This window comes from Nanorana parkeri, unplaced genomic scaffold (genome assembly GCF_000935625.1).
Source record: "Nanorana parkeri isolate BGI_ZX_2015 unplaced genomic scaffold, ASM93562v1 scaffold334, whole genome shotgun sequence".
NCBI lineage: Eukaryota > Metazoa > Chordata > Amphibia > Anura > Dicroglossidae > Nanorana > Nanorana parkeri.
This window is the reverse complement of record NW_017306602.1, coordinates 1,163,974-1,188,438: the sequence shown is the minus strand read 5'-3', so window position 1 is coordinate 1,188,438 and position 24,465 is coordinate 1,163,974. Positions and strand designations below refer to the sequence as shown.

General features: G+C 42.9%; 1 protein-coding gene across 2 annotated transcripts in view; it reads left to right on the top strand.

Annotated features, from left to right (window-relative positions):
- The first annotated feature begins 829 nt into the window (after window positions 1–829).
- SFSWAP (splicing factor SWAP homolog) overlaps window positions 830–24,465 on the top strand; it is a 111,049-nt gene continuing 87,413 nt past the window's right edge. For both annotated transcript variants that reach the window (XM_018558356.1, XM_018558355.1), the window contains exons 1-5: window positions 830–1,063; window positions 10,128–10,297; window positions 10,711–10,845; window positions 19,815–19,891; window positions 23,874–24,099. In XM_018558356.1, coding sequence (XP_018413858.1) covers window positions 891–1,063; window positions 10,128–10,297; window positions 10,711–10,845; window positions 19,815–19,891; window positions 23,874–24,099 — 781 coding nt within the window. In that variant the 5' untranslated portion in view covers window positions 830–890. The remainder of the gene's footprint in view (window positions 1,064–10,127; window positions 10,298–10,710; window positions 10,846–19,814; window positions 19,892–23,873; window positions 24,100–24,465) is intronic.

Below are 24,465 nucleotides of genomic sequence, written 5' to 3'. Positions count from 1 at the left end.
AGATACATAGATGATATGTTCATGGAATGACATGGCAATTGAGAGGATCTAGAAGATTCTTTGGACTGTTTAAATTCTAATGAATTTTATCTGATACATGCAAAAACACAGATTTGTAATATAAGTATTATTTACCAAGAGGGCATAATCATCTCCTCTTACAGGAAGAGACAGCCGTCCCATGGTTAGACCAGTCCTTGGAGTGTCTCCCCCTCCGCTCTGCGGGTCTAACGTCCATGAATCATCACATCCTATACACCGTATATGTATAGGATATAAGGACACCGAGGGACATAACATCACTGCAGCGAGACAGGCTGGTGGGGGCACTGCACAGCTAGCCGGATTTGAGGCTCAGGTGAGTATAATGTTTTTATTTGTGAAACAAGCAGTTAACCCTTGCAGGGTGGAGGTAACCCCACTGCAAGGGTTAAGAATTTGTTTTCCTGGAGTTCTGCTTTAAAGCGCTGCTATGTGAATTATAAACTAGGTGTTATCCCAATTTGGCTGCAAAAGTTGAATTACACTATATGTAAAATGACACATTTAAATGACTGTAAAATAAAATCCCGGCCGCCATATTGTGGTTGGCGGAAGTCTATAATCTCTGCTCCGCACTTTCCTTTTTCTGAAACAAAACAGAATGCACATTAACTATGCCGATAGCCGTTCCCGCAGCTTCCGTGTGTTTTGTTCACCACATATTAATAAGCAATGCTTTTTTTCAGAACACCGGAGACGGCGCCGAGGCCTGCAGGAGAGCGGAGCGTGGAATCTGCGGCGGAACAGGAAGCGGAAGTGTGGGGGCCGCCATCTTGTTTCTGGGGCTCGCTAGCTGTCGGAGGCCCTCAGTGTACCTTCCTGCGGTGTAGTCGTTCAGACAGGTCGGGATGTTCTCAGGGGCTCCTCGGAAGAAGAGCAGCGCCAAGCAGCAGGCGGTGGCGGATCTGCTGGTGTTCGGCTATGCCTGCAAAGTGTTCCGAGACGACGAGAAGGCCTTGTACCACGAGCAGGGCAAGCACCTCATCCCTTGGATGGGAGACCCCCACATTCTCATCGATAGGTCGGTTGGAAGCTCGTGACCATTACCTAATCTAACCCGATCTGATTGTTTATGTTTTCAGTGGCTGCTCTGACTCCTCTGCTGCTAGACAGGCCTGCGGGTGTCCCTGGCTATGTGCCATCCCTCTTTGTGTACATCCCATTGGATTGTATACACAGTGGACGATCCCTGTAGAGTCTAGACAAGGGCACCATGCATAGAGAAGAAGCCAACCACCCAGTCTGCTACAAGGAATGGCTATGCAAAAAAAAAGGAGCCCCCCCCCCCCTTACATTTTTATTTTCCTTTATTAGGACTCGTTCACACAGACATATTGCCATCCAGCGCATAAGGTGCCTGTATTTGTGGAATGTATGTAAATGCTGTGTGTAGGTATACAGACGTTTGCAGAAGCTTTGCATTTGGTAGCTTACACGCATGTAAACGTTGGTACACCTGTGTACAGAGTTTTCTATCCATACATGCCAATACGCCTACGTTTGCAGTTTTGCACCCATGTGCATGGGTCCTACCTACCCTTGTGCGCTGTGTTGCCTTTAAAAAACGTACACCCATTGAATCCGGTGTGTGGTGTAATCCGCAGCTACATGCCAGGCTCCATGCAGTCATTGTCTCTTTTTATGTCATCAGGGAGCCTGCTGCTTCCTGGTTCTTGCAGTTGACAGTGTAGCGTAGATTGTGCAGCACATGCACAGCGTGCTTTTTTTTTATTCTGCACATATGCACCGTGGTGTAAACTGCATGGCAAATTCGCACTGTTGCATAGATCGCCCCATAGTCTCCTGGGATGCATGACCCGTGTATCCGAAGAGGATGCAGGCAGCTGGGACTATGTCACTCTTGCCAAGGTAATCAAGGCAGAAGTTTCAGCTGTTTTGTAAAGAAAAAAGATATATGGAATATATACATATAGTTGCAAATGAGGGGAAGGCACAATAAGCAATATTAGATACAGTAGCAAAGAAGAAGAAGAACCCCCCCCCCACACCCAACACTATACATACCTGGTGCAGCTTTGCATTCTGATGTCAAAACATCTTCTGTTCATTTGGTAAATAAAAGATTTATGCTGCTACACTTACTTTAATGCCATTTCCTGGTATATTGAGGCGCTGGTGACTTAGTCAGAGCCCCACAGCTCCTCCCTGGGAAGTCTACATCACCAGTGCCTTCCATAGAGTAAATGTATCAAACAGTAGTGCCACTTCCTGGTATATTGCGGCGCTGGTGACCTAGTAGGGGCCTCACAGCTCTCCCCTGGGAAGCCCACATCACCAGTGCCTCCCAGAGAGATCACATCTATAAACTGTGAGATCTCAGTGTGGGGAAGGCATTTTCCCCCCAGATGTGTAATGTATCAAACGGCGACAGATCTCCTACAGTGCATGCTGAGATCTGGTGCTGACATCAGTGGGCAGGCAGTGAAAATGTGGAACTAGGAGCGGGCTGCAATGACGTCTACTAGTTAAAATGGCGTGTCGGATTATAGGAGTGAGGAACATTAGCATGTGGTAACAGGAAGAAAGGTGGCCAGATATGTTCAAAGATACGTTACTACAGTAATGGTGGCAGTATGATATGGGGACCGGGGGGGTCCTCTTTAATCCACCTTTTTAAATGTTGCCTCCTCACTGCTCTTATATTCATTGCATACAATTTATGTGCGGAGGTGAGAGTTAACTCTGTCAGGGCCAAAAACACCGTACATCTGTGGATGCCAGCGGAATGACTTCACAGCACTAAGTATTCAGCAGTGTTGTCAGCTCTGTACAGACAGGCTCTTGCTGGAGCTTTGTGGTCACAGGACTCCTTGGAAACCCAAAAAAGGTATTTACATTGCGGTTTATTAGAAAGTGTATGCAGTTAATATAAAAGCAGTTGAGAAGGAACATTTAAAAGCGGGTTATTACATAGCCTTTCTATAATGCAGCCTATCACATGTGAACTAGAAATAAATGTTAAAGTAGATGCAAACCCAGACGCGGGAAAAAAGGGGCTCCAACACAACCAGGTAAATAAAAAGGTTATTTTCATTATTCTTAGATCATATGATGCCCAATGATCCTCCTATGAAGGCCCTTGTTCAGCCACTTCCTCTTATAGTGTAACAACGCTCTGTCACTGTCCCCCAATCATGCTCAATCATTGTCACCCTGTCAAATGATTCCTAGTGGGGACTGAGCTGCTTTGCACCGAGAAATGATGTGAAACCATTGCTGGAGTGCATGCATGTAGACAGGAAGTGGCTGCAAAGAGATTCAGGAGATCATTAGTGCTGATATGTATTAACCTTCCTGGCGGTAATCCCCAGTGTGGCTCGGGGGGTACATTTTCTGTACCAAAAGCGGTAACCCCAAGCCGTACTCGGGCGTCTTCCGGGTTTCTTCCCTGCGAGCACCGGCATTGCAGGGGGGCGGAACCGGCGAGAAATTCAAAAGTAAAAAATAGAAAGACAAATACTGAGATAATCATACCGCCAGGGAGGTTAAAGGAGAACTATGAGGTGAGTGCTTTTCACTCACCTCATAATTCCAGCCGACCTGTGACAATGAGACTGTCACAGGTCGGCTCAGTAGATCGGGAGGTGAGCGAACACATACCGGCATTCGCTCACCTCTCAATCCTGTCACGGCTCTCTGCCGTGACAGGGGAGGGGCTGGATTCCCCGCTCCGATCCGCCAGCACTGACTAGTGGGGCGGGTACAGCTGGCTCTGCCTCTAGATAGGCAGAGCCAGCTGTCAGTCACGCTTGTATAATTGTAAGTCATAATTGTATACTGAGCCTAGTGTCCTCCCGTTACCCTAAGGAGAACTATGGGGAAAAGCCTTAACCCCATAGTTCTCCTTTAAAGGATGAAAAAGAAACAAGATGCCGGAAGTTTTTGCTTCACAGTGCCAACGAAACCATTAAGTTACTGTTTACATCTACTTTAATATTTCACTGTATCATGTGATAGTGTTCTCCTAAGGGTGCTTTTGGTTATGTATAAAACCATTGACATTGGGACCATATAATCTGCAATGTCCCTCGCATGGTGTGACAGTGAAACGCCGCTACTTTACTAAGAGACATTTTTAGCTGCCATTGCCGATCTCGTTCTGAAAATTATAGCTGCCCGACTACTTTGTATGTCACTGACGTGGAACAAGTATGTGGGATGAGAACCCAGAACCCTAATAATGCGAGTGCAGGCCTTTCTGACAGTACAGGGGTAGCAGCAAAGCTCATAACACTAGTATTGCAATAGAAAGGTTAAATTTCACCTCACTTCCGTACATTGCATAGATGTGATATTAAAAGTCAGTGCTGAGTATCTCTGCAGTTCTAACAACTTTTAGCTTCCTAGCATGATTGGCCCTGCTTGGGGTTACTGGAATAAATAAAATATTGCAGGTGAAAGCTCTTGATTGTGTTTTTCTTGCCTTTATGTGTTAATTATGGCTTTTCTTTTATGGTATGGTGTTTTTTAAATTTTAATTTTTTATACTGGATAATTATTTTACTTGACTCAGTATTATAAAATACATACAGTAGTTAAAGTGTATATCAAGGCAAAATTAGAAATATTTCATACATCTCTGGTATACATGCAGGTCTCACCATGCTCTATACCATGAAAATCTCCGCATGTGCAGAAAAATAGCTGTTGATGTGCCAGAGATATACAGTGGTACCTCGGTTCGCAAACACTTCTTTTCGCAAACAGGAAGTTCAGCAAAATTTTGCTTCCGTTCACGAACTCCGCATCGGGTGACGAACACAACCGCAGCCATCTTCCCTGCTCTGACATGTGGTTGTGGCTTCCTCTAGTCGAGATCACAGTCTGATTACAGTTTGATTCGGTTCACAACCAGAATCGGGGAACGAATTACGTTCGTGAACCGAGGTACCACTGTACTATTGACTTCCCCTTTGACATGACAACACAGCTCTGTATTCCTCAGCATGAGGTGTCAGCACTGCCTACTTATTTTCTGAAAGATTTCAAAGAACACAGACCTACTCGTTGCCCCCTTCATCACCATATCCCATCCTTGTGGAAAGTTATCAGCCTAAAGATTTCTGGCACTTGAAAATATATAACCGAATGCTTTCAGTGGTATAGTTTGAAGACCTAAAGGAAGTAAGAGAAGTACATTTTTAAGCATCATACGAGAGGAAGAAATCTACATCTGATGTATAGAAAGGGCAATGTTTATGTGTAAAGCATTACAAGCATGCATTCATTGCTTTTACTTCAGGTTATATTTGTTAAGAAAAATGGACCAATAGCTTGATACCTTTTTTAGGGTCTATTAGATGATCTGTTTCCCAGGACATTGAGGCAGCATTGGCATGTGTCGTATAGTTGACATTGAACTGGAGGTTTTGTCATGTGAGATGCTTTCAATGTAACAAGTATAGCGTTTATATTATGCTTATTTCAGAAATCTTAAAGTACTTTTCAACCATTCACGTAGCTCTCCTCTCCAATTGTGTTTATAATGTTGTGTGCTTACCACAACTTTAGAGCTGCAGCTAACGATTATTTTCAAAATCGATTAGTTAGCCGATTATTAAGTTTGATTAATCGGATAAACAATAAAAAAAAAAATTAAAAATGGCTCCAGTGATGGACTACTAGTTTGTATTGAGATTGTAGTCCATCACAGGAGCAAGCTTGGAGTGGTGTTCAATATAGTGAAAAGGAAAGTGTAAAATTATACAGCAATGAATGCAGAATGGCACCGGCTATAGAGGACTACAAATCCCAGCAATAGTACATTATACAGCGCAATGCAGAATATCACCAGCTATAGAGGACTACAACAAATCCCAGCAATAGTACATTATAGCTGGCTATATTCTGCATTGCGCTGTATAATGTACTATTGCTGGGATTTGTTCTCCTCTATAGCTGGTGGTATTCTGCATTGCACTGTATCATGTATTATTGCTGGGATTTGTAGTCCTCTATACAGTGCAGTGCAGAATATCACTAGCTATATAGGAATACAACAAATCCCAGCAATACATTATACATACAGTGTATAATGTATTGCTGGGATTTGTATTCCTATGTATAATATACAGCACAATGTACCATCAGCTATAGAGGAATACAAATCCCAGCAATACATTACAGAGCACCATGTGTGGGAAAGTGCAGGCTTATCTGAGCAGTCTTCCAGCAACTTGCTTCTGAAATCGGGCCTGTCTATCGGCGGCTGTGATCCCCCCCCACCTGCTCCTCCTTACTTCTTCTCCCTGCATCCCTGTGCTGATCGTGGATGTGGGCAGGCGGTGAGTGTGAGGTGGGGAGGAGGTGCGGTGAAGAGCGTGGATGCGGGTGGGCGGGTCTGGCAGCGGCAAGCGTGAGGTGGGGAAGAGGTGCGGCGCGCAGCGTGTGTGGAGCCGTGAACAGGGCCAACTGATCGGAAGACGATTAATCGATTATTGAAAAAGTTGACAACTTTTTCAATAATCGATTATGTCGATTAGTTGTTGCAGCCCTACACAACATTGTAGGACCTGTTTTCACAGAACCCAATTAACAGCATGCGAAAGCCAGTGCAAACCCAATAATCCACATTTCATTAGAGCTGCAGAGTGACATTTGTTAAGCCATCTGTCATAACCAACCTACCAACTTCTCCCTGCAAATCTTCATTGTACATTAGAAGTCCAGCTGCTGCTGAGCTTCCGTGCCCGCTACAGCTCCCGGACCTCAGTTCTTTGGTCGCATCTCTGTCCCCCTCTGCGCCTGTCTGGTCACAAAATGGAGCCGAGGGCTGTTTGCTTTGTGATTGGCCAGAAGGAGAAGAGGGCACAGATGGGATTACAGCACTGTGGTGTATGAAACCTATAGTGCTACAGCTGGGGTGGGCTCTATTCAGCGGTAGTTGGACTTCCATCTTTAGGTATACTGAAAATATACAGGGAGAAGGAGAAAGATCTAATTATGGCAGTTAACTATAGCTGGCCATACACTATGCAAATTTCATCTGGTTCTTGATAAACTTCCTGAAATTCACACAGTGGTTGCTGCTGTCAGAAAATCTTCGAATGAACAGAGCGGGCAGCCAATGAGCTGCTGGCTCTGGTTGGGTATTCTGACAGAGGCCGACGGCTGCCATCACAATACACTGAAGACCGCAGTAGATTTCTTGATCAACTCTCGTAAGCTTTGATGGAGGAATCTGTTATATATATATATTTTTTTTTGTTCAGCCCGCAGGTGTGACAAAGAAAATATTTAGTGTATAGCCAGCTTATGTTTGCAGCATAGGTGCTGCTCACCTTGCTGAATTTCCGAAGATAATTGTGCCTGGAGTTGTCCCTTTTAAAGTATTTATCTCTTGTGATATTTGACAGATCTTCAGGGTAGTTAGTACCTTGGCTGCCAGTTTTTCTTGTTCTGTCTTTTCAAATATGGCTTGTTTTTAAATCTCTGTACGGTGTTGTAGTGAAACTATATCATTTACCTAATGTATTTGCTCCAAGTATCCTGTTGCTTACCATCCAAAAACTGTGATTCTAAATCAATGTATTTCTTCTTGACATCTAGAAGTAATAGTGACAGTTGAAGTATGAGATCTCCGTTTTAGAAATTGTGCTTTGGCAGGCCGTGTTGATTTTTGCAGAGTAATCTTTTTGTTTAGGTTTTTTATTGGATTTGGATACAATTTGCATGGAACATTTTTCTTCTTTGCTGGTTTATAAGGAAGTAGAATGTGTTCTGGGCTTCACTCGGCAATATTCTTAGATGTGACTAAGGTTTCCTTCATTGTTTGACAAACCTGCAATTTTGTGCAGTGTACTAAAATAAGTTTCCCTTGTTCCTCATTACAGTTGTTGGTCCATTCATGTTGTTGTAAAACTTTTTTCCCAGAAAAAGAGGGTGTTTGTCTATTAAGATTTCCCAAGTCCAATGTTGAAAAGTCACTGTTGATGTTTGCAGTAGTGGAAGCCTGTGAGTGGATGTTCAGCAAATCTGTGGTGTCTAAAGTGATTCCTTTTATATGATTGGTTGTTGTGGAATTCTGCAGTTATGCTCAGCATTGACTGATGTTTTTGCAGGGAACTTTTACTTCATTAAAATTTTTTTTTTTTTTTGCTGTTGGATACTGAATTTGAATTTAACCTTTTTACTGCAAAAAAGCTCCAGTTCTTGAGCTCGATGTTTGTATGCCCTGCGGTTTTTTATATTTTCAGTCATTTTTGTAGGAGGAAATCTTCATCGATGGACTTCCCAGTTACATTTGGAAGGGCATTAGCTTATTTTATCTTGTTTCAGTTGTGGAAAGAAGTATTCACTAGTACAAATCTTTTTCCAATGAAACTGGTCAGAGATCCACATTTCTTACTCGTGATGTGAAGAGTCCGTATCCACTACTGCCAAAATACTGGCTAGACCTTTTTTTTGGTGACCTCCATTAGTGTCTACTGTATTAAATTTCCATTCTTGGCATCTGTTTTTGTTTTTAACTTACCTGACCAGCCGTTGTTTTGTGGATCATGGACTTGCTATCAATTTTCTTTTTGATTTATTTTATTTTCATTTGGAAAAGATATGTTTGAAGCCTTACTTTCCAGTCAGAGGGATTGTTTGAATATAAACACTAGGGATGCGCCGATACCAAGTATGTGGGCGAGTACAAATACTCCCCCAAATGCTCCCGATGCCTATCCCGATACTGGAACTTCCGGTATCAGGAAGCCGGGCAGCGAGTCATCACCAGGGAGCATGGAGCTGGCTTCCAGGCCAATCAGGAAGCTAATTGGTCGGGAAGCCGGCCAATCAGAAAGCCAGGCAGCGAGTCATTACCCGCCCCCCCAGCTTCCTAATTGGCCAGAAAGCCGGATCCATGCTTCCTCGTCACTTGTTGATGAGGGATCATGGAGATGGCTTCCCAGCTTATCAGGAAGCCGGGCAGCGAGTCGTCATTACACAATGCCCGGCTTACTTAATGGGACTTCCGGTATCGGTATTCGGTATTGGCGAGTACCGAAGAAAAAATATCGGTACTTTTACTTGATACCGAGAAACCGGTATCGGTGCATCCCTAATAAACACCATTAAGTGGTCATATCTGCTTAATGTGTTTGTATTATGTTCTGTTATTAAGCAGCTTTCAATATAAATAATCTAGTTTGTAAGTTAAGGAGGTTTTGCTTTTTATAATTATTGTGGGCTATTTGCTGCCTTTTTTTTTAATTTTTATATACCTTTCATTTTGTCAGTGACCTAGATGATCTCTTCTGCTGTTTTGGTGCTCCTTTTTATTCTTTATAATTTCACTGTGATCTGCTATTATGTGGAATGGCTGATATATTTACTTTGGATAATAACTAGGCTGTTTTTTTTTATGCATATCTTATTTTTCAAAGTTTCCAATTTTCATGTGGGTCAATTGGCACAAGAGCAAATAGCCTTGGCTCTAATTGGGCCCCTTAATTACTGGTTTCTTTTCTTACTGACAAAGCCTCCTTAAAATACATATGTATGTTTCTATTGCCATGTATGTGTGTGTCTCTCTACTACATAACCAGAACTTATTTCTTCAGCCATTTGGCTAAGGGTCGAGCCTAGCCATGATTTTACCACCAAGAGATCCACGCTTCTCTGGCGAAGATTTCTGCTGCGGGTGCGGAACTAGCAGAAAGAAGCGAGAAAATTTCCAGCGTTTGGTTCTTTCGGATAGGTATTTATGTGTTCGGGTTTGTGTGAATGTAAATTAGACGTTTCCAGACACCCCCAATTGCACGAGCATAAAACAAACTATTCATAGTAAGTGGTTGAAAAACATACGGTAAGCTGAACTGCCAGAAAACATTTGGCATTAGAATTCTCATTTGAAGTTACATGAAAAGATTGAGATCTTAGCAGTAGTAGTGAATGTAGTATTCCAACAGCCACTGTGTACAACTCAAAATGCCAGACAAAGAGGAGATAAAACAGATAAGACTTTGTAACATGTTATGGTGGGTCTAGTTTGTCAGGGCAGTTTAGAGAGGCAAGTTCCTATAAGAAAGCACTGAAGCTTACAGTACTTTCTTCTTACCATGGTGTTCATGTTGCAGGTATGATGGGCGAGGTCATTTGCATGACCTATCTGAATATGATGCAGAGCACAACTCATGGAACAGAAACTACAATTTATCTGAAGAAGAGGCTCGTATAGAAGCTTTGTGTGATGAAGAGAGGTATTTAGCCTTGCATACGGACTTGCTTGAAGAGGAGGCACGGCAAGGTATATCAACTATTTCAGCCCAGTACAGTCCTTAACAAATGGCACCCTTGTGTGGAGTGAAAAGACGTAACAAAGATGCATAAAGCTTTATTTATTTGTACTCACTTTTTCTGATATCTGTTTGACAGTACCCATTGGAGTGGAAAACAGCTGTCTGAATGTGGACCTCAGGATAGTTTTATTTGCCAAGCTTTTCAGAGCACTGGAGTTTGATTTTTTTTTTTTTTTTTTTTAGAGACAGTGCAGACAAATTTTCAGAAAACTGAACTTTGTCTTGCACACGTCCATTTGTAAATATGAGGAATGTTTTATTTGAAAAATTAGTGTATTTGAGTTCAGAAGTCTGTTGATTTTCTGATCACGTTTCCTTTTAGCTTATCTGATTTAACTATATATTTGTATTTCCCTTGAAGAGGAAGAATATAAGCGGCTAAGCGAAGCCCTAGCAGAAGATGGAACATATAATACAGTGGGTTTTAAGTACCAGAGTGACTATTATGATCCTTCACAACCCACAGAAGAGGAGGAGCCACAGAAGGATGAGAAAGGTAGATTTGTGAATGTGTATCTGCTATTGATGCTACTTATCTTTTCATAGGGAACAGCCTTTAAAGTTGCACTCCAGGCAAGTGGCCTAAAGTGATGTTAAAGTGAAAAATGTTTAAGATATTTCAAATGATAAATACATTTGTTACAATTAATGTTGCTCCTTGATGTGTAAAAGTTTTAATTTCCGGGCAGAATCAGCCCGCTCCTGAGCACTGGTCGTGACATCTTGTTTTGGGGTGGCTCCTTTCCCTTGCAGGGTCCTATGGAGCACCCATTGTGTGAGCTGATTAGCTGCATCTTGATATCTACACAGGCATTGCATGGCAAGCCACTCCTCTGCTTTTTGCCCCCTTCTTCTTTTTTTCAAGCTGGTAAATGGACAGCTGGAGACTGCTTTGTCCCTTGTGAAGCTGTACTAGACAAAGTTCAGGGAAGGGGAGATGAGAGAGTTGCAGCCAGCTGTTTAGAAACATGATGATTGTAAGTGCTTTGGCAAAAATTTTAATAAATACTTTGGGCAATATGTATTTTTGATCTGAGTTCATAATTGGGGGGGAAATATTACACTGTAATACTACTTTATTTCCATTGAAATACCTACATTGAAACTTGGTGCACCCAGGCCCTCCTAACCCAGGCCCTCCTAACCCAGGCCCTCCTAACCCAGGCCCTCCTAACCCAGGCCCTCCTAACCCAGGCCCTCCATCTCAACTGCAATAGCAACAGCACAGATTGGTCAGGAAAACTCATCTGCTCTCCTCATTGCTGCTGACATTCACAAAATGTTTGGTATTTTTTTTAAAGAATATAAGACATTTTTATTGGAGGAGGATGGGAGAGGGGCAAGGATGTGACAATATCGCCCCTCCTATCACAGAATGTCTTGTATTCTTTAAAAAAAGGGAGAAAAAAGCACCAGACATTTTGTGAATTGAGGATAGGGAAAAGGGTTGTGTGGTGCGGCCAGAGTGCTATATAGCTCAAGCAGCATCTCTTCCCTCTCTTTAGTGCCCGGAAGCTGGGCGTTGTGTGCAGGAGATGGCGTGCTGCAAGGTAAGATTTTTCTACTGTGCAACCACCCTCTGCACATAACACACAGCTTTTTAATTATAATTCACACACCCATTGTGGTGGGTAAATTTTATTTCTGCCCGAAGCGTGGCTTTAAATGTATTTATACCCTGTAAAAAAAAAAAAGAAAAAGTATTAATATAAATGTGTAAGGTTCATCTAGTATGCAAAGCCTAAAATGACCAATTTTATTTATTATACAAAAAAATATATAATTCTAAAGTTAGAACATAAATTAGATCTTCATTCTTGTGGGTAGTTGAGAAAAGTAGAGTGAGTTTATTTGTTAGGAGTGAAAACATGGGAGTATCTATTGGGAGGAATTTATCAAAACTGGAGCAGACGGAATCTAAAGCAGTTGCCCATGGCAACCAATCAGATTCTCTCTTCAGTTTGCCCAGGTAAGATTTGAAAATTAAAGAGAGGTGCTGATTGGTTACTGTGCAAATCTGCTCCAGTTATGATAAATCCCCCCCCAGTGAGTTAAGAAGCTTGGACCTGTTGGTAGGTTATTTTCTTCAGTAAACCACTCGACTCAAGGTAACTGTTAAATTGTTGCTACAAGTCCTGATCTACAAATGCAAAATTCCACAGTTTTCATGCTATGCTGTGCTTTTGTTTGTGTTGGACAATATATTATATTGGTTTAAAATATAATGCATACATTTTGCAGTCTTTACACATAGAATGATATTGAATGCCGGTTCAGCATCCATGCAATCAGCCAGTGCTGTTTTTTTGTAAAGTAATAGTTTATTTCCAAGTGAGAGGAAATCTCTACAGAGTTGGAACAAATCTCCTCTTAGGCAATTGTCACCATAACCGATGTCCCCATTAGAAGTTCCCCTCTTTTCCAGTTCTGGATACAGCAGTGAAAGTTTGAATACCGGGGAAAAAAGTTAGTGTAAAATCTCTGGAGACGGACAGCCAAAACAAATTTTCCAGATGTTCTAACATACCTCACCGCTATCCAAATCTAAAAGAAAAGTTTTGTATTTACAATTTACAGCTATATAAATTTGAAGTGATAGTAAAGGCAAATATTTTTGTTTTGGATAAGTGGAGAAGGGTCAGACCTTCGGTCAAGTTTTTGTTATCGTCCGTGTCACCTCAAGGTGGATTCACCCCTCTAAGTGTCTTGGTCACCATTATCAATTAGACCCAAAATATTGGCATTATAATTAAAGCAAAAGGTGAGGGTTAGGGGCACCATACACATTACAATCTGAATGTACAATCAACTTTAGATTTGTAAAAATGTAATTTTAGGACTTAACTAATATTTCCAATCAGTTTCTATCCAACTATAGAGGTCAGAATTTGATCATCTATCCAATGGGACTCCATACCAATGGGTGGCCACTCTGCGAGCATGGTTAAAGCATTGTCCTATATACCTCTGTGTGTTGGATAATGCAGGTGGGGAGGGGCAGGCCGAATGTGTCCGCTGCTCAGGCAAGGAGGGGCGTGCTGAACGTGTCGGATGCTGCATGCCCCTCCCCATCTGCAGCATCTGACACATTTGGCTGCACTAGCACCGCTCTTCCAGCGTTGTGAATGATTGGTAGATAACGATCGACCTAATGTCACCCCTGAACAAGACAGCCCCTTGTACTAGTTGTTTGGTGACGGAGATCAGCAACGAGCTATGGAGCCGCTGATCGCCTATATGTGAAACACCCGGTAACGGGTGTTTGCATTGGTCGGGTCTTTTCTGCCCGTGCGTGCCCGCAGAAAAAAAATGCCGTCTGTGCAGCAGTGGTTAAAGGAGATTGTGCAATCAGATTGTAATGTGTTGTGAGCCTCAGTCATCCAATGGTGTAAAATGTTTCCGTGACAACTGTCTGATGGAAATTTCGATTCCTTCTCATTCCCTGTGTCTAGGAGAGGAAGTGAAGGAAATCTCCATGACGGTTACACCAGCAATAAAACAAATAGCCCAAAAGGGGTTTTAACTCTTCACTACTCCATCCAAAACGAAACAAAAATTTTTCTGAATACACGATAATGAATATGGTGTGGTAGCTGTTAGTGATGAGGCTGGACTTCACCCAAGCCCACTAAAAACTCTGATTGCCACCCCCTGCTTCCGACCCAATCAGGAGTGGCAGTTGTGGTGTGGGCGTTCCTTCGCCCCTTTGTGATGTATTGCCAATAGGCGGAATGTGCCTCTCTGCAGCTAATTGGGTCAGGTGGAGGTCAGAGTTTGAGCGTGATTGGGTGAACTGGGTTCGTACCAACCACAGCCTCATAACTGTGCGTTGGTTGTAACACAGTCCCAATCCCTCTAAAAGTATATCTCTTATAGTGAGTGCTTCATGTTTGACTCTAATGTGTCTTAGCTCAACTGACTTTGTTTTGTATATTTGTGTAGTGACTTCTATACCTTCCTATAAGTTGAATTGTGTCTTTTGATGGTGGTTGTACAGTGCAAAGTTGTTCTCTCCTATTTGTGCATAGAAAAGCTAAAGCTGATAGTGTGTATTTTATTAGATGTCAGATTTATTTATTTTTCCCCTTTACTTAAGGCTGGGTTCACACCTGGGTGTACCATAGGCGCGTTTTTTCTGCTCGTTTATCAGCACGTTTTTTTGTTCAGTGAAACGCGTGTTCGATTCTCGTTTTTATACCTCCCTGGCGGTATGATTTTGAAATTTATTTTTTCCTTTTTATTTTCTCTTTTTCGTGTTTTTTTTTTTTTTTTTTAAACTTTCAAACTTCCCGCCGGTTCCGCCCCCCTGCGACGCGGCCGCTCGCAAGGGGCGGAAGTCGGCAGCGGCCGCAGGACACAGCGGGGATCACGGACAAGGTAAGTCCTACGCTGTATTCCCGAGTGTGGCTCTGGGTTACCGCTTTGTTAACCCCGAGCCACACTCGGGAATACCAATGGATACGCGCGGAAAAACGCCTCAAAGTAAGCTCCTGTACTTGTTTGGGCATAGGGCGTTTTTTCAGCGCGTTTCCATGGGCTGAAATACGCCCAGGTGTGAACCATCCACATAGGAAAGTATGGAATTTCACTGTTTGAGCCTTTTTCAGCGATTTCGATCAGCGCTGAATATACGCCCAGGTGTGAATTAGCACTAAGACCATGGATCTGCTACGTCAAGGGTAGGCAACCTCCGCACTCCAGCTGTACCTGTTGCCGTCAGTCTTGCAATACCTCATGGGACTTGTAGTTCCACAACAGCTGGAGTGCCAAGTTTGCCTATCCCTATGCTACATTGACATTTCTGGAAGATTTTCCAATTTGAGTTCCTTTTTATGTAGCATCAAGCTAGGTTTTTAATTAAAATGAATGTTAAGCTGTACAATCTGAGCTAATCTCTCCTTTTGCCATCAATCTAATGGCTGTGTAATTCCTTACAAATAGTCTGAACGATTGTATTCATCTTGGCTTATTCGTATTCATTGAGAGCAATGGTCGTATTGAGCCTGAGTAAATACAGATTTTCCTTTGGAATAATAGTAATATTTTTTGCACATATTTGATTTTGCAAGTTGGCCAAATGTAAGCATGTTTGATAAACTGACTAAGTAATGAGAGGAAGTGCAATAATTGAAGCGTTTGCCAATTTTTTTTCTCATGGTTGAAATGGCCGCGGTTTTTGTTGCTGGCCTGAACCTCCTTCATGTCAATAAATAGTCTTCCAATTTGATTTTTAAATTTAAGCATAAGTATAAACATTGTGCCTCTCCTGTGGTCCCCCCCTCTCTGCCAGAGCAGCAGTTCGTAATGCTGTTCTTAACTTGTCAGTTTCTCCCATTATGAGACAATACTTTTTTTTGACGTTCTGCTTTGAGACTACATGAGCTAATGCCATGTTTTCACACCGCAGTCACTTTTCTGTCCAATTAGTTGTTTAGAACAAAACAAATGTTCCTTTTAAATGACACACACGGTTGACTAAAATGCCCTTTATGCTAACGAGCCTCTCCAGCATTCTCTAGTTCAGCTAGGTGAGTGGGTTGGCAAACGCATCAGAACCCTTAAGCAGTAATGTGAGGGACTTTGGGGAGTTGTTTGCATTCTGGTTAAGCCTCATGACACATGTAGTGATGCTTCCTTTATTATCTATTTTTATAAACTGCATAAAGGATAATTGCACGTTTTAGAGAAAAAACTTCCTCGTGCATCCTCCCCCCAGCCTATGCATGTCATAGCATATCATTTTATACCTCGTATATATGGGAAGAAAAAAAGGACAGGCATACAGCCTTTTCTTAGCAGTATGTTTTTTTTTTTTGTTTTTTTTTTCCCTTACAACTTGGTGCTTGTGCTAAGCTCTCGGTGAGGGCCCCAGAGAATATTGGTAATTGCCATATTTATTACATTATTCTCTAGTCCGTCATCCTTATCCTGGTAAATCACCTAAGTTTACATTTAATCACTTCATGATTAGGGTTAGATCAAAACTGTGATTGCCGTATTCAATTATTAGTATTGTTTTTAATCTGCGACAAATTGCTTTGATGCAATGCTGCAGCCCATATTATAATGCCTAACTAAACAACAATTCTTGTATATGGGTGCGCCATGGTCCCTAGCAGCTGCATTACATAACATGAGTAGTTACTGAACCTGACCATTCTGTTTCAGTTGCTGGGTAACTGAGCTATAAATCTCTGCTCCACCGAAATTACTTTGACTTTCAATTCAATTTTTCCCAGCAACAAAAATGTTAAGAGCCATTCTGTATCCGATACAATTTCGTGATACAAAATCACTGGGGTGGCTAAGTGCCTGCTTACAGCTAGTGTACGTTACATGTGAACATGCTTCTGAGCGTGCAGGTGCGGTTCAGCATGCATGGGAATATTATGTCTAGTTGCAGGGGTAGATCTACTTCTTGATGTTGGAGAGTGCAGCTAATAAAGCATGTTAAGTAATTAAGGTGTGGCCTTTACACAGACATGTCCATAAAGCTAGGTAAAGCCACGTGATGGGAATATGCAATTCGTATCTCCTGAAGCCCGGGGCAGTTGCGGGCACCGGGCAGATTTTTTTTGGGCACCACATCCCCATAAACACCCCCCCCACCACCTCCGCCTCCCTTTCTCAAAAGTCTTGCACTTGGTCGTGGACCCGAAAGTGTCTGACAGCGGCAGGAGAGAGTAGACCCGGTGTCATACCTTATCCGGCTGGATGAATTTCCCCTCCTCTGATTGCTGGCATCCATCACCAAGATGGTCACTGGCAGTGAAGTGCATGTAACATAATTATGTGTATATGTAATGACGTGCACCGGGTGACGCCCAGCTTGGTGTCACCCGGTGCACACCCTCCTTGTGACGCCACTATATAGGGTATTGTATGTGTGTGCACTGAGTGCTGCCCTCATTCCACTGTGTGCCATATTGTGGTAGCCTGGCATCAGTGCTCTCTACCACCAGGGAATGTGCATTAAAGGGAAAGTTCATTTTCCCAAGTAGTTCAGGAAAATAGAATTACCCGCTCAAGTCTGGTCCCCTCTGCTATACTTCTCTTTTGGCGAAGGTCCTCCCCCGGTACGGTTGTACTATCCATACCCCTTACTGCCATCCTGCGCAACCCTGCACTATGGATTTAGAATTTCGCTCGCAAATTGCAAGCACTCATTGGCCAGCACGATCACCTTCTTTGCACGGTTAAATGCGGTTTTAGTTAAAAGTATTTTTTGTATCAAGTAGATTGTCATGAAGGGACAAGTTGGTTGAGCCCCCGCTATAGTCCTTGCACAAGTAGTGTTTTTTTTTTATTTCCACACCCCTGTAAAATGTTTCCTGGGGAAAACGGTGCTCCAGGCTCCTCTTAGTGCATGTCATTTAATTTCTGCTGAAGGAAAAGATTGGTTAATCTGGAATCTTATGTGGCACCCCCTTATAAGGGTCCATCTAAAGATTTGCACAGGATTTAACTTTTGTGAGCAGCACTGGAGGGAGCCTGAAGCGGCATTTGTTCAGCACAGTTCAGTATTTCAGCATTATTATTGCAGCACACGTCCACATAGTTTTGTTACAATCAGGTTTTATTGAGATTTTTTTTCCACATACATATCAAAGAATAAGCATACACAGAAAAACTTTGGTCTCAAAAGAAACAATACAAAAGAACAGAACATAAGGTGGGCGTCCCCTATTATCACAGTCAGTGATAATCAGATGTTGGAGCAAGGGTCTGACACTGAACAGTGCAGGCAAGCGAGCCATACAGAGTATCTCATAGTAAGGGCGGGGGACCACACACGCTGCCTGCCCCAGGTGATAAATCCCATTGTTCCCGTAACTCGGGAGTAGATGATATGGGACACTGAGAGGCTGCCTACACAGTGAAGTTCCCTTGCCCTCTTAAATGGCACAGGTGGGGTCAAGGGACAAATAGCATTTAGGAGAAGGACACAGTCAGTGAATCCACATAGTTTTAAAGTGAAACTATACTTCACTTTAAACTACGTCAAAGGAGAACACACACACACACCAGAAAAGTGATGCCTGTTGCTCCCTTTATTATTTTTTGCCCCTGTCCAATTTAATTTTATGAAGTCCTTTTAAGAACTTTATTTACTTTCCAATTACTGGCCCATAAGCGGAAACTTACACGGGACTGCTTCACACTCCCCCCACCCCCTCCGCTTCTCAGTGATGCCATCCTTAAGCTAGCATTGGCATGAATACTCTGATTTGAGCACTGTAGCAGGAATGCCTCCTGTTCAGAGAGCAGTGTTAGGTGCCCATGCCAAAGCTTACATTTCGAAGCTGGAGGCCACCATCGGCATAATAGGAATCCCCCCCTTTCAGAGATTAGTAAACAAAAGTTTGTTTTTGTGATTATTAGCTTGCCACAAAAGCCCTTTTTCTCGCAAATTCCTTTCGGCCCATTGTCTGATGGGCTCCCTCACTGGCCAGTACAGAATATGCAGGAGGCAGGAAGGGGTGAACATACAAGCCTTGCCATTTGCTGGAAGTGTTGACGTGCCCGTTAGAATGGCCTGCCATTTGGCTGTAAAAGCAGAGTGTTAGAGCCTGTTGAGAGTACATGCAAGCACTTGTAGGTGCATGCACTCTACACTTGCAGCAGGTATACTGCATGTACTGACAGATTCTCTTTAAAGCAGACCTTCCAAGAAAATGGGTCCCCAAGCAGAGCTATGGCCCTGTGTTCCAGTGCTTCTGGGACATGTGGCTGGCATTACTGCTTTCGCCCGAGAGAGATGGGTGTTCAAAATCCCTATATAATGCTATTGAGTCCATTGCAGGGACACACCTTAAGTGCAGGCACTTTGTGGTGCCGGCAGGTAGAGTGGTACCTTGGTCCACAAACTTAATTCGTTCCACGATTCTGGTTGAATCAAACTGTGATCAGACCGCAATCTCGACTAGAGGAAGCCACGACCAGTGTCAGAGCAGGGAAGATGGCTGCGGTTGTGTTCGTCACCCGATGCGGAGTTCGTGAACTGAAGCAACATTTTTCCGAACTCCCTGTTTGCGAACAGAAGTGTTCGTGAACCGAGGTACTGCTGTACTTGTTGGTCATAAAATTGGTCCTTGTTCACCCGTGGAGCCACTTGGATCCTGGGATTATGCTCAAGTTGAAACTAACACCTGGCCCTCCCGTGCTAAGGCCCATGCTCTGATATTCAACTTTCAATTTTTTTTTCTTGCATTATGTAAAAGAGAAGTAATTACCTATTGTTTTCTTAGTTGTAAATTTTCTGTTGAATCCTGCTTTTGTTATTCAATGTTTAATTATACTTGTCACATACATAGTTTTAGATTCAAATGTATCTTTCACTTATAGGAGTATCTTCTTCAATTTTCTAAGTGCATGGAATGTTTGTAATTAGTGTATTGCTTAATCAAATATTACTTTTACTATTGCAGTACCAGCATCTTAAAGCTAATTAATACATATTTTTAGATTCAAGTGATCTTGAAGATAATGAAGAACCTTTTATTGCACCTGAAGGGCTGAATGTGCCATCTGATGTAGAACTGGTAAGCCTAAAATGAATCTTCTATTTGTTCACAAGAACTGGATATGACGGGTGATGGTTGTTTGTATAATTGTGGTGGTTCAGTGTCTCCTATGATACAGTACATTGTTTTCTCCTGACAAATTCCAGGAGGCATGGTCATATGTTAAATATATCTTCTTGTGCTGTGATAGTAGAAACATTGTTTCTTTTAAACACACGAGCCAGGTGCTGGTGGCTCTAAATAGCATGGATAAACTGGGAGGAAGGTTATTTTTATAGTCACAATACTATTTCAAAATGTAGTAAAATATAATTCTGTCTTGTCCATTAAGGGAAACAGGAATTCAGATGCAGATGGTTAATACTACCACAGGAGAATTGGACACTGGCAAAGAAAAATTGTGTGCCAGCCCAAAATAACCCCCTCCAGCTCCCAGCATGCTTCAGTGTTTTTTTTAATGTTGAAGGAAAAGTCTAACTTTTTTATGCTAGCTACTTTTTCCTTTTTCAGTCTAGATTTCTACATTGCTGCTGAGCTGGTCTCTATATGCAGCTATCTGGGTCCACTTATTCTAAGCCTGTCCTTGGATGCCATACCTGAACCACCACTAGCCTGGAATGTGACCTGTGGACTCTGGGCTCCTCATGGTGGTGCTTTCCAGACATGCCTGTACTGGTAAAAAGTAGCCACAAATCCCTTTTAAGGTCCAGAGCTGTGGCATTGCCTCTGTGCTTTACCCTGTCTCCATAGACTCGCTTTGTAAGTAGGCTATGCACCAGGAGCTACCTTGTTACTAGGATCGCTGGGTGCAGCTATAACTCCTGCTTTCCAGAGGTCCAAACATGGAAGGGTTAACACTGAGGGATTGGTAGTTGATGTCATCTGCTGGGTGGAGTGTCGCCTGCACACTTTTCGGAAGTACCTCCCTGTTGCTGCTCCTGATCACAAGAGACATGTGGAACTCTCATTTCCGCCCCTGCTTGCCTGACTCCAGTGACTTGGTCACCTTTCGACCTCCTGACCCTATACTATACATGCTATATCCAAGAAGCTGGGTTTGTGAGTGCCTGAGATCTAGTTTTGTCTACTCAATGGCGTTGCCTTGCGGTGCAGCATATCTGTTTCAAGACATGGGGAACAGTCCCCACTACATGGTCCCTCCAGCTCACATTCCATTAATGGTTTCAGTGCTGATTGCAGTGTACCCCTTGTGGTGCATGACTGATGGCCTAGAATCTTGCCCCAGTTATGCTATCCGTGGAGTCTTCCTTCATTGGGTGTGGCCTTCTCCTGCTCAGTTAAGGGAGGATTTTAGTGCAATTGTGCAGGATTTGTGTGTGCCAAATAGCACAGATATTGGCCCCCTCTGACCACAGAGATCATGAATGCTCTGTGGTCAGAGGTGCCTTCCCCTGCAGAAACTATTTCTGTTCTGCCCACAGCTTTAGTGGCCTCTGAGCCTTCAGACGCTGACTCCCTGCCTGATATGGAACCTCAAGTCCTTGACAGAGGAGCCTTCACAGCAGTGGGTTTGAGCTGTCACCCTTATCTGTCACAGGTTAGCTGGTTAGCTAATTAGTCTGTCACTAGAAGGGATCTGATTACTATAGAAGTTGAACCTGTTGTCCTAGAGTGCTTGGAACTTATGCCTGCAGCTTTAAATCATATGGTGGATGGACTGTTGGAGGTTTTCCTCCTCATTTCCTGTATAAGGCTCCATTCACATAATGCGATTTCGTTTCCCTTGCGGCACACAAATTCTAAAATCTTTCATCTGCACAAATTCCGCTCGTTTGCAGCTATTCCTATAGCCGCAAACGTGCAGAATCTGTAAAAAAAAAAAAAAATTTATTGCGCTTGGACTATTTTGTGGGCCACACAGTTTCGTACCGCACCACCACCAACAAAGTCTGAATAATGCTCATTAAAGTGCATTGGTTTTTATGTTTATAGTGGCTTTGCGCGTATTCGATCAGCCAAATACGGGCAGACAACTGCTCCTGTATGAAAGGGCCCTAAGGTTTCTGTCTGTATATACATGATGGGGACTCTCTTTGGCCTAAGTGCCAAGCTGGGGAGTCAATGCCCTTGGAGGGGGAATGCCTCTTCTGAGAGGCTGTGGATGTCCTCTGTGAGATTTCGCTCCAAACAGTAGTGCATTAAGGACGCATCCACTCGCAGAAATCTTCATTTCAGGGCTTCCTTGCCCACTTTTATTAAATGACAGTTCACAAGCAAGAACAATTACCCTCGCAGGGATTCTTTAGCATATCTTGTTAACACATGCCCATCCAGCCTCCTGGCTTTGCATGTGCAGCACCGCTGCTCTGGCCTTAGGCCCCATTCACACCTGACCGTTTTGTAGCGCGTCCTACGCTCGATGAACGCTCTACAAAACGGTCAAAAAAATAAATTGCATTGTAGTCAATGGTATCGTTCCCACCTGTCCGTATTTCCGCCTGTCCCGAACGCACTACAAAACGGCCCACGCATGAAAAGGTCCCGGAGCGTTTTTTGCTGCGTATTGGTCCGTTTTGTAGGGCGTTTTCCATTTGTATACTGCCAAGTAGCCTTTGGAATCGCGCGACGGTCGCGCGACTTTTTTACCGCGAATCGCGGTAAAAAAAACACGTGACGGTCGCGCGACAGACGCGTATTGTAATATGCGCATAGGTGTGAATGGGGCCTTAGACCTCAGGCCACTGTCTGCTCCTCCAGACAGTCTCAGTCTCGTACTAAACTGCACAATTGGCTTTTCCATCCTGCAACACCCTGCTCCATGGGACTCCAATCTGACTCCCGGGTGGAGTTTTTCCTGTCTCCCAGGTGGAGCCCTGAACATTAGCCAGCATTCTCTTCATAATGGCTGTGCACAACCACTTGGTGCTGGCCACAACTAAAGTCTGGACCCAGGATTGGAGATTCCATCCCTCCCAATGCTCTTTGAAATCTCCCAGTTCCAGGAACCCAAGCCAAATCCAGAAAACCTGGGAAGAACTGCAAAGCCAGCTCTTTCCCAGTAAAAGTTTGCACTTTCTGGAACTGCTCAGCCTGTGAGTCCTGGGTGACTATATTGCCAAATGACACCATGGCATTGCCACGCACTGCCACACTTCATTAAGGAGGCTACTGGTGGCCAGAGTGCCCATGTTCCACAGCAGAAGCAGCCCATGGCTCAGTCTGGAAAGACTCTCGACAGAGGCCTAAAGGAGTGCTGTTTCTAACACCATGAACCTCCATATCCAAACCCGAGTCTGGCACCCAGTCTTTCCACAAAGCCTGGACTTCTAAGTATCTCCTAAGCATCTGGTAGTCTGCTTAGACTAACTGCATCTTAGATTATTTGCTGCAGGATTTAGTTTTCAGGGGCTACAAGAGTTTAACTCCCAGCCCCCTCTCTCTCTGCTTAATCACCTCCAATCTTCCTGTGTAACTGTTTTATTTTCATCTTAATAAAGCTACTAAAACTATTAGACTGCAATTTTTTGAAATGTACCTTTACAAGTCTGCCTAAATAAATGCACGGCATATCACAATTTGCAGCAACTGTTTTAGTTTCCAAGAAGCTATCTTTTATTCTGTTTCAGGGTAGGGGACACAGTTCTTTCCTCCAGTGATTATTGTAACTATAGCAAATCACAAGGCGAGAGGCAGGATCAGGGTTTGTAATCTCTGAGAGATGTGTACAGCTAAAAAACATAAAGGCTACCTTACAAGCACCAGGACTGATATGATTATAAAGGGAAATGATGTAGATGGGGACTCTGGATGTTGTCTGAACAAGGATGGCACCAGTCTTCTAGGGGGAAAGAAAGATGAAGAGATGTGTAATCTGTTTTAGAAGTAATACATTACCTGCACTTGACATTTATCATGCATACATTTAACATGGAAAAATACCTGATGCAAAGTTCCCTTTAATAGCATGTTTTTTTTTTTTGTAACATTAATTTAAAGCCGGTTTCTCATTGACAACATTTTTTTTATCTTTCTTACACAGCCAGCTACAGCAAAAATGCACGCCATCATTGAACGCACAGCAAGTTTTGTCTGCAAGCAGGGTGCTCAGTTTGAGATCATGCTAAAGGCAAAGCAAGCCCGGAATTCACAGTTTGACTTCTTACGATTTGACCACTACCTCAACCCTTACTATAGGCACATACTGAGAGCCATGAAGGAGGGACGCTACACTATGCTGGCAGAAAAACAAAATGAAAAGCAGAAAAGTATGTTTTTTGGTTTTTTTTCCTCCCAGATCTCATGTGAGCTTTTTGTTTTGGTAAAATGTAGTCATGTTTTGTAATTTCTTTTTTAATCAGACATTTCAGAATCTTTGTATTGAAGGAAGTGATTGCCATTTTGCTTACTGTACTTATGGAACCTGAAATATATTTATAAAGATTGTTAAACTTTCTTGTGTTTTTTTTTTTTTTACATTCACAGATAATTGTAATGTCATTTATAGAGTTAAAATGACTGAATACAATATAGTGTATACAAATTGGCAATGGCTAAAATAAGCATAAAAGGGAAACTATATAATGGTTTTGGGTGGAGGAGCACCGAAATGGAAATTTTTTTAAACGAAACCG